Source organism: Tubulanus polymorphus, chromosome 2 (genome assembly GCF_964204645.1).
Source record: "Tubulanus polymorphus chromosome 2, tnTubPoly1.2, whole genome shotgun sequence".
NCBI lineage: Eukaryota > Metazoa > Nemertea > Palaeonemertea > Tubulaniformes > Tubulanidae > Tubulanus > Tubulanus polymorphus.
Window position 1 is genome coordinate 5,090,960 of NC_134026.1, and position 10,221 is coordinate 5,101,180.

At 36.6% G+C, this 10,221-nt stretch overlaps 1 protein-coding gene across 1 annotated transcript; it reads left to right on the forward strand.

The window, feature by feature from the left end:
• The first annotated feature begins 1,670 nt into the window (after nucleotides 1-1,670).
• LOC141900298 (FHF complex subunit HOOK interacting protein 2A-like) lies at nucleotides 1,671-9,946 on the forward strand. The gene is given in 18 exon segments (XM_074787118.1): nucleotides 1,671-1,834; nucleotides 1,982-2,060; nucleotides 2,446-2,615; nucleotides 3,007-3,111; nucleotides 3,393-3,728; nucleotides 3,813-4,006; nucleotides 4,125-4,151; nucleotides 4,838-5,029; nucleotides 5,580-5,659; nucleotides 5,955-6,061; nucleotides 6,148-6,310; nucleotides 6,560-6,650; nucleotides 6,738-6,828; nucleotides 6,983-7,126; nucleotides 7,210-7,350; nucleotides 7,460-7,569; nucleotides 7,739-7,768; nucleotides 8,412-9,946. Coding segments are annotated over 18 exon segments (2,259 nt in total). The 5' UTR covers nucleotides 1,671-1,789; the 3' UTR covers nucleotides 8,566-9,946.
• The last annotated feature ends 275 nt before the right edge of the window (nucleotides 9,947-10,221 follow it).

The window sequence follows — 10,221 nt, forward strand, 5'->3', positions numbered from 1 at the left end:
TGGACTGACATTTTAGTATTTTCTTTTCCAGTGTATGTTATTTAGATGTGTGCGCTTTGACTCAAAATGACACTTTCTACGCCGATAGGGACTCGGACAAAACGCAGCAGAATAATGTGCATGTTCTGAACGAAAATAACAAAATTTGCTACTCGGACGTGTGCGCGTTAGTGAAAAATGACACTTATTACGCGGATAACTTCTTTGATTCGACTATATTTGATGGCGCACTTATCGATGAAGATCTCAAAATTTCAACGATTCTTTTTGAGAATTTGAGCTGCTTTAAATTATTATTGGTGGAACTGGTCTTATTGCTGAGTGTGGCTCTTCTTGGTCTTCTGTCAAAATTAATGAGATTCTTATTAAATGGTAAGGACTTTTGCGCTGCCTAAAGATCTTTCTGCGGTAAAATCACTTCATTGGAGCCCATACCTTATTGATATTCACTCATTTAATTTATCCAATAGCTCTGGTTGGAAAATATAGCGCAACTGCTGGTGAAGTCGCCGCTGCCAATTCCTCGATTGATGAGAACGAAAATGAGAAAGAAGAAGCCGACAAAAACGTCCAAGATCGCGACAAATTACCACTATCTATTTCCATCGCGCCAGAACTAGAAGACTTTCGTCTGATCGTCAGTGAATCCCGGGTCAAAGCTTTCATGGAAAACGAAAATATCTCCAAAGAATCGAAACAAATGGCGCTAAAATTACAGTTCCAGTTGGCCAAAGTTACAAAGGTAACTGAATATCCAATATCAAATCTGGGTGTTAGTGAGCTTTTTCTCAGATTTCAATCCAAAGCTTATAAGCAATAGAAGTGTTCATTGTTCGAATAATCATTTTGCAATTCACTATCTTGCAGTGTTGGGTTCACATGAGACTAATGCGTGAGTTGGCGGTGAAAACTTACACCAGGCCATGGTTCAAAAGGTAAAATCTAATTTTTCAAAAATTCAAAAATTTGTTTTGAAAATCCATTAGATATCGGTGTATTTTCATTTCTTCCAGGGAAATGTTAAAGAACCAGCAGCGATTCTTTCTACCTGCAGAAGATCACACACCATCATCACCTGTTAATTAAAATCAGACGATCATGTCGATGTATAATAAACAAATTCATTCACATCTATCGTATCTTGCTGTTTCGTTTTACGTTACTATAATTACCGCACATTGGAGCGGTACTTGATTTACCATGATCAAAGTGCTCCAGTCGACACAAGTCTCACGATCGGCCGGAGAGGGACAGACCGAAGCCCATTAAAAAAAAAGAATCAAAGACGGGAAGAAAAGTACATGTATTTTTGATATATCGTGTAGAACTTTTTATGTATTGACCGTGATGAGTTTGGCGATTTACTGTTCATTCGTCAGCCCAGGGGCTATTAGGCTAGATAGCGACACTAGTTTCCAGCGGGACGGGGTGGGCTTAGAGGAGTCTAACGGCACAGAGGTCGGGGGTAGCTCAGGGATTTGTCATTTCTCCTTCTTTTGAAAGAATGTAATTGTTTACTTCTGTACTGTATATCATTTATTCTAATGTTCCTGGTTTGAATATGCCAGTACAAATTAATTTACATTGAATTGCATTGAATTAAATCGTCCGCGTCGGAATCCGAAGACGGTGACCGAAGATTAGTAAATCATTACATCTACGACGAAACAACTTTTGAAACGTCAAAAAAGAAAAATTTCCAATTTTTTTGTTTTTACCTTGTAAATTCTCACACTTGCTTGATATAGTTTTTTGCTCGTGAGAAAGAAAACTATGCCAATTTGACAATATGTTTAACAAATTTGCAAATATCCTCAATCAAGCTGTTGAAGCGGTAAATATCGTGTTGTTATGTTTGCAAACACAAATTCAATTTTTTTTTAAAGACTATTGACTTATTGTCAAAACAAACAGATAACGAAAAGAAAGACGAAATGGATTTTATGTTTAAGGTTCTAGCTCTTGATAATTTCTTTTTTAGCTGGCACCGCAAGCAACTGCGCACCAGGAGTTTGTTCAAAATTGGAAATCGATAACGCATTTCTTTGTAGACAATAAAGGTGATTTTATTTGCCATGTGCTATAACTGATCATAGTCTGAAGAAGGGTGAATATCAGACAATATTGCAGGTTACCATAAACGACAATATTTTCTGATAATCACCATTTTGCCTGATTCAATCAAATGGAAAATTCAGCTAATGAATTTACTTGGTGAACCTTTATTCAGTAGGCTGGTTTCATAGTAATTAACTTAAATATATGAACCCAATCGAACACTTCCAAGATCAGTCAGAGAAAAAATTAATAAATCAGTAATGAAGGGAATTTCTTTTTCAGTCAATCAGTGAGAATCCTTGACCACAAGAATGATTGTCACCGACTTTCAACACATAACCCTTGTTGCTTTTTGCCATGTGATGAATTTCAAATTCTCTTTTTCAGATGGTAAATGTCCGATCGAGCGAACGAATATACCGAAACATTTAGAGCAAATGTTGTCGATCTTGCTACGAGAGGAGACTACCAGTGAAACGGGTAGCACGGGACCTTGTATGGAATACCTACTACAACACAAACTACTCGATACTCTTTATACGTTAGGCCGAACAGACGTAAGCTCTATTCTATGACTCCCTTATGAAATCAAATTGATCGTTACTCATCAACAAGGGGATATTCAGGGTGCACGTACCCTCAGGTGCTGGACAAAATTATCTGAGCAAACAGGATTTCCCTGCAAAAAAAAAAGAACTTGCTGTGCAAATTGTCTGTGCAAACAGGACAGATATTTATGGGTGGGTGAATTCCACATATTATACCTCCAAAAGAATGGCATTGGGATAATATTTTCGTTTGGCACGGAGATGGTTAAGAACCTACTCTATTAATGGTGTGTACTATGAATGGAACTTGATCCAAAAAGTAGCCATGAAGTTGTCGTTCTCCGAAGCGTAATTCGATTTAAACCCTGTGTATTGAATCCCGTTGATGTTATCGTTACAGCATCCACCCGGCATGAAGCAACACGTGCTGATGTTCTTCACCAAATTGTTATCACGAATTAAACAACCATTACTGCCACATGTCAGCGTTTACAGAGCAGTTCATGTAAGTGCAAAATCCAGTAAAGGTTTACGACCGGTACCCGCTAATCGGTATAATAGGTAATAGGTACCTTTGCTGCGGCAACTCCAATCTTGTGCTTAACAATCATATCCTGTAACTGCTTTAGGCCTGAAATATAGGTCTTTAAGAAATCGAATATCATTGTCATTAAAGCTTTAGTCACTTGCACTGCCTCCAACAGTCCACGAATTCCTTTAGTCTAGACCCTGAACTGAAGGCATCCCTTCATTTGTTCATCTGGCATTGATGTTTCAATCTTTTAGAAACTCGTTCGAGTTTGTGGCGAGGTCAAAGCGGCACCAACTGAAAATGAAGAGATCCAGTTTTTGTGCAACGTCTGCGCGAAGATCAAGTCAGATCCGTATCTAGTCAACTTTTTTATCGAGGTTAGGAAAATTGCGCGGATTTCTTTTTCAAAACAGTTCTTTCAAATAAAGTGTTGCTTATCTTGCTACTAATGTGGTAGTATTAGTTTATGTTTGTGCTTTCAGATGCCAAAACCTGCCCAATTAACCAGAACTGGTCAGGTGTTGACCCCCGAACGTAAAAATCCAGAATTCCACTTGATTCAGAGCTTGCTGTCATTGTCTAACAGTGAGGTAATTACGTATTTCAACTTAATGTATGGCAATATTTGATAAGATTTGAAAAATAACGTTGAGTTTTTGCGCATAATTTTACAGGACGGTCGCATAGCTGTAAAGGCCTGTGAGGGTCTAATGTTGTGCGTTAGTTTGCGTGAATCGTACGCAGCAACTTGCGTTGTCAATCACACAACCTTTTGCCGCGATATGACCGACAAATTGAACAACTTGTATAGAAAATTACCGAAATTCATGGATCCTGCTGACATTGATATCACTGAAGCCAATTGGGGGTTAGTAATGTTTATTTCCGAATTTTTTACTGATATTTACTGTCTTATTGCAAGTAATTTGATTTGATTTATGTGAATGGGTTTGAATATTCGCTTGTATTCTTTATGGTGTTTTCAGTCATTTTCGAGGCAGCATTAATAATAGGTACAGTTTCATGATAGGCACAGTTTTTAGTCAAGAGCTGGCCAGTTTTATAGACCAGTTTTAGAATATTAAGCCAGGGTTTACTAGATCATTGAGTGGTAAGAGTTGAAAGAGAGAGAGTACTAGTAACCCCAGTGTTTAAGTTTAAACTGGTCTTTAAAACCATGCCCTGATGTTATATTTTTTGTCTGTTGTCCGAAGCTAATCCATGTAATCACATTGTATACTACTGTATTTTCATTCTACACTGCTAATAGCTCTCACTTAATTCAGTCTGCTTTTCGGGTCGCCCCGACTCGGCTCACTTCAAAAAGTTCTAATTTGCCAGTACTCAAGATGAAATGATCAAGATATTATATGAAATGCGGTTACCTTATCACCTCCCTAAGCTCACCTTATTTTCGAGTTTTACCTACCAAATGATCCGATGGCTATCTCATTCATTTCAGTGTGCATTCCCTTATTAAATGTTCAAAATATGTGTCGTAATTTGGTATCAGTTTTCTACCACTTGGACAATGATATTTTCCCGCATTTTGTTGTAATAAAAATTCATTGCCCTCTTTCACGTTTTATCAAGCTAAGTATTTAGTTGATATAATCAAGATTTCATTTTGCATAACAAATTCAGAGTTACGGCCATTCCGATTAAACAGTGTCCTAAGTGTTAAAATTTAAACTTCTAGATTAGACATGCACACAGATTCTTCCGACTGTCACAACTTCGCCGGAAAGCGTCAGTTATTGTCGTTTTTGTCGTGGCTCGATTTTCTCGACCAGTTGATATTTTTGGCCGATGCCGAAATCGCCGATGCTTTATCGACAGCCGTTAGAGAGAAATTCCTCGGGGAAACCGTACAACAAGCCATTTTACAATCGTATGTATGCCATGTTTTTTCAGGTTTAGATTTCTTTTGATAAATTACATACATGATATTTTAGATGATAAATCTCTTTTGAAAATATACATAAACTGACTGTTAAACAACTTGTTTACAAAGATTCAGAGGAGTCGTGTTAACCTGGTGTACAATGAATACAATGAGACGAGTAGTACTTCATAGGTTGTCTAGTTTATTTGAAGTATGAGCTTTCGCTAATGATGTATAGTAGCTTCATCAGGTGAATAAGTACAGTCATAAGTAGTGAAAGCAAGTACGTCAAATAAACTAGTTAACCTATTAAGTACTATATATACCCTGGTATTGTGCATGTGAAGCAGTTCATTTCGGACTTAAAACCTAAGTCAAAATATTTTCAACTACAGAACCTGCTTAATCCGCATCAATTGAGACGGATGAAATTGATCCGGTTCATCAGAAATTCAAATTGATTTAACGTCATATTTTGCATCTATTTTAGTGTAGTAAATGAAGACCATTGATGATATCTGTATTAACCACTGGTATTATGATGATTATTTTGTAGATCGGAGAGTGGTTGTATGACATCGATTTCATTGCTCACTCGGTGTGTTCGATTGGTGCAGTCTGCTCATTTATTAACTGGTAAAGTATACAATATTATATCAGTCGACTCCGCCCCAAGTCGGATCCAATCAACTTGGATAACCGTCCAACTCGGATGTTTGTTGAAATATTTTTTGTGACACTAGGTATTTGTGAAATACATAACATCCAACTCAGATTTCACTCAAGTCGGACACATCTTTACGAGCCCCCCCCCCCCAAAAAGGTCTGACTTAAGCGGAGTTTACTGTACACACGAGAATAAGGCCAAACACTGTTACGGGGTGAAACCAGGGAAATTTGTGAATTTGTTCTTGATTGTTGATTGTTTCAGCATTCACTGATTTCATCCTCGGGGAAGAAAGCGCCTCCACCGATCATGATCAAAATTACAAAGTTAGAAACCAGTTGCTGCAAAAATGCGATCATCTTTCTGATGAGGTAGGTCATATGAAGAAAGACTTATGAAGAATGACAAACAATATTTTCCATATTCAAATTTCTATTGTTTTGTTATTGAATTATAGGTGACTGTTGCCGCATTGCATTTGTTTGAAATGTTGATCTTGAAATACGATGATAAGATTCTACATAGATTGATCTTGAAACCTCTATTGAGTAGAGCATACAGACAGCAGGAGAGTTTAGTGAATGGGGTCCACGAACCTAATGACCAAGAGAAATCAGATGGTAATTATTTCTAAGCTAATTATTTCAATACTAGTACTACATGAATTATCTATCAAAGTACCGTAGCAGGATCCACATCATCAAACAGTAGATTTCATCTAGGTTTACCTCCTAAATAAGAAAACTGGCATACTCTGAAATCGGGTATTTAATGATTCAATGTAACGTCGGCCCCTGGTTAAAAATTGTGCCGAGCTAATTGACTATGTCCCTAAATGGTTTATGCTCTGTATTAATGTATTTTTGCAGAGAGTCCTGAAGTGTTATTAAGTGAAGATAGTGGAAGTGGTAGTCAAATAGAGGACAGTCTTTCTGAACAGGAACAACTTATAGTACCGAGGTACACATACCGGTAACCCTTCTTGTGAAATTCTCAACAATGATTCATTTCTCGATATTTGAGGTATCTTATTTCATTTCGTTCTAGTTTTCTCGGAATTGTGGGTGATGAATTCAAGTCTTCGACTAACACAGCAGAAAGTGGTTATGATACATATCTCAGGGATGCTCATAGACAAGTATGAATAATCCTAAAAAAGATCCTAAAAATGCCTTATTTTTCAATTTAATGCTAGAATCTATGCTCGTGGTGGACTAATTGTATATATTGTCAGGGATAGCTGATGTAAAATAAAATCAAACCTTAAGATTATGTATTTTGGCATTTTTTAGTTTTCTGCATGCCAGAGTCATTGCGAACAGTTTGGATGGCCTAGCACACCAGTCAATGAGGCAAATACCGCAGATGCTGAACAAAGTCAGGAAGGTGCTTTCCTCAAGGTGCTACTAGATAAACTATCAAGAATGTTAGATCAGGTATAGATTTGATCATGTTCATGTAAAATTGTGTGTCAATTTCATTCCCGTCACACAAAAGGATCGTTTTCATTCATTTTCAGACTTACAACGTCAATCTACAAGTAACGTCAGTAATCGCGAAGCTAGCAGTGATACCACATCCAAATCTACATGAGTTTCTGCTCGATGCATTCCTTCCACTCGCTCCTAACTGTCGATCTCTCGTCTCAGTACTCAATAAGGTACGACAATATTCCTGTATAGGGTTGTTACTCTTTGTAAATTTGCTGATAAGTCTATTTTGCTAGTCACGATCCTGATAATGATGTTATTGTTGTTGTTTTTGTTCAGGTATCAGCTGATATACAAGTACGCTCGCATAGATCAGGTCACGCCGATTTCACTATGAAATTAGTCAACTTACGCAAGAATCTACTGGGCGAAGCCGATGCATTGAATAGGTAAGGCTTAATGTACTAACGTTTATCATCCAACTTCATTGTCATGTTTCTAGACAGGTTATGTTCATATTGCGTTCTGTTTTGTTTGACTGGAATGTATATATTTTCGAATTGTTTGATACTGGAATGTAACTTAATAAATTGTAATTCTGCCTGTTGTTGATCGCAGAAAGAGGCATGCTAGCTCTGATATGATTTAGTAAGTACTTAAACACTCTCGGCTTCTTCTAAAAATCTCAACATTTTATGATTGGTCTTTTGTGGTAATACTTGTTTGAAATATAACTTGCAATCCATATTTGACAATGGTTTTTGTTCAAACTAAAATCTGGCTTTCTACTATCAGAATTCCCTATCAAATTCTCCATTATGCTTGCCTGTGAGTGAGTGTGTGCATGCAGTTTTGTTGGTGGCTTTTGTTTTTAATTTGAATTTTGCATAGATATTCTATTTGCATTTTTAGTTGTTGATAATAAGATCCAATCACATAGATCTAATTCTCTAGTTAAATTCATTATTACTACCGGTAGCTAACACAAAAGTAGCTAACATTCAATATCAATATTTTCCCTGTTTAATTAGCTTTTGATTCCGATTGAACCTGATTCTGACTACTCTTCTAGTGATGTGTTCATTCAACACAATACTGGTTTGAGCGCTGTAAACCAGATTCAATCGATTTGAAACTAGGATTTACTCAATCGAAAATAGCTTTAGTTTGCTACGCCTCCCTAGAGGGATCACTGTTTTTTTTTTATCACTAATTTTAAATTTTTCCCCGCTATTCATGCTAACTCGGCATGGAATTTCTAGATCGCTGTATTTACTTTGCATTTTTCCAGTTGTGCCGAAGATCAGAACCTTCTCGGGAGCGTCATCGTACTCGAGGAATTCTGCAAAGAATTAGCCGCGATCGCATTTGTCAAACAACACCAAAAGACTGCTGCCGCACGTATGGATGCAAATCTAACCGACATGGATGACTTCGACTCGTGAAAATCATTCAGTCACATTTTCTACATTCGTTCTCATTTATGAATACACAGGGTTTGGAAAAACCTTCGAAGCATGCTGCAACTGAATATCATATTGTGCATCGAAATAGTCGTTAAAGTCAGTAATAGATTATTTTTGTGTACATGTATATGTAATAAACCAGTTCATATGATATATATTTTACATATAATTATAACGTGCAGCTCATGTAGAAGGATTCTTCGTAGGGTACATCAAAGGTCGTTTTTAATGGTACTACTATAACTAACTACTCTGGATATAATGTAGGTTACATGAATCCTTTCAGGGGTTAGTTTTTTAGACTCAGTTTTTGGTAAACTTTTGGATTTTCCATTTTGTTCCTCATTGTCATCAGGGGCTTTTAACCTTATTACCAGTGCCAAGTAATGTAGGTTGAGATGTGTCTTAATAAACTCACGGTTAACATTTGACTCATTGAAAGTGCTCAGAGTCAAACTTAACCGACAGCAGCTTACGAACTAGGTCTTGAATGTTTGCTCAGTTAACTAGAATTCAATGCCTTTGTACATAAACGTGTATATTTTATCAGAAGCGTCTATGACATCAGATTAGTTTACCTGAAATTCACTGTAGTAGAAAAAATTTTAATACTTGGAAATAATCTGTGAATGAATGCTGTTTCATTGTGCAGATGTCTGGAAAGTAGAATTTTATATTTGTGGTATAAGTATTGCGGTGCATCAATTGAATTCAATCATTCTGTGGTACGAGGTAGATTGAATCTACCCCGCGTACCGTATGTCTTCCATTCAGGGATAATAAATGTTGGTTTTTTAACAACATTTGGTTTAATTTTTGTCGGATTTATGCTACGTAAAAATTATCCTAGTCATGATTTTAAGTAATCTCAAAAAATGTTTTCATTTTCACTGATTTTGTTCTTAATTCGCTACGCCATGGACCAATAGTTTAATGAAGTCATTAGTAGTTGCATAATGTTGCGTATTGCTGGGATGCAACACCATTCATTTGTATATCATAGATTTTGTTTACACTAGTACATAATGATTTGCACAGCCACGTTCAACTTTATTGGTAGACAGTTAAGCGTTTATGAAATGTCTCCAAATGTCAGTATTTCTGAGAACTGGTATTTCAGCTATTAACCTCTTGTTATCAATCATTATGGTGCTATGAAAGATTAACCATTGTTAATAGGAATTTGTATTTCTGCTACAAGTACATTGACAAAAACAGCCTTTTTAATCACTTGTTTGGAGTTACCTGCTATTTCTCCAGGCAGATTACGCTTGTTAGTACTGCATTTCTTTGTTTAGTTGGGGACTAGAAAAAATGTAACCGCCGTAAAGGCATATATATTGTACATAATGATCTTATTGACATCAGTAAAAAGTTATTCAAATGTTATTCAAAGCTAATTTTTCTGTCGTCTACTATTTGGCTTTTCTTGGTCACAAGTTCGTGTTGGAGGAATGGAGGAAATTCACAGGTGAATCAATGAAGATCCAGAGGTTGTGGAGAGATGACATCTAGAAGTGGCCCTTAATTGGATTTCAATAGTAGTTTAAGGTTGTTAATCCTTCCAGTGAAGGATGTAAATCTTTGGAAAATCCTGATGTTTACAAGTCCATGATACTTTTAGTTACTCAGTCT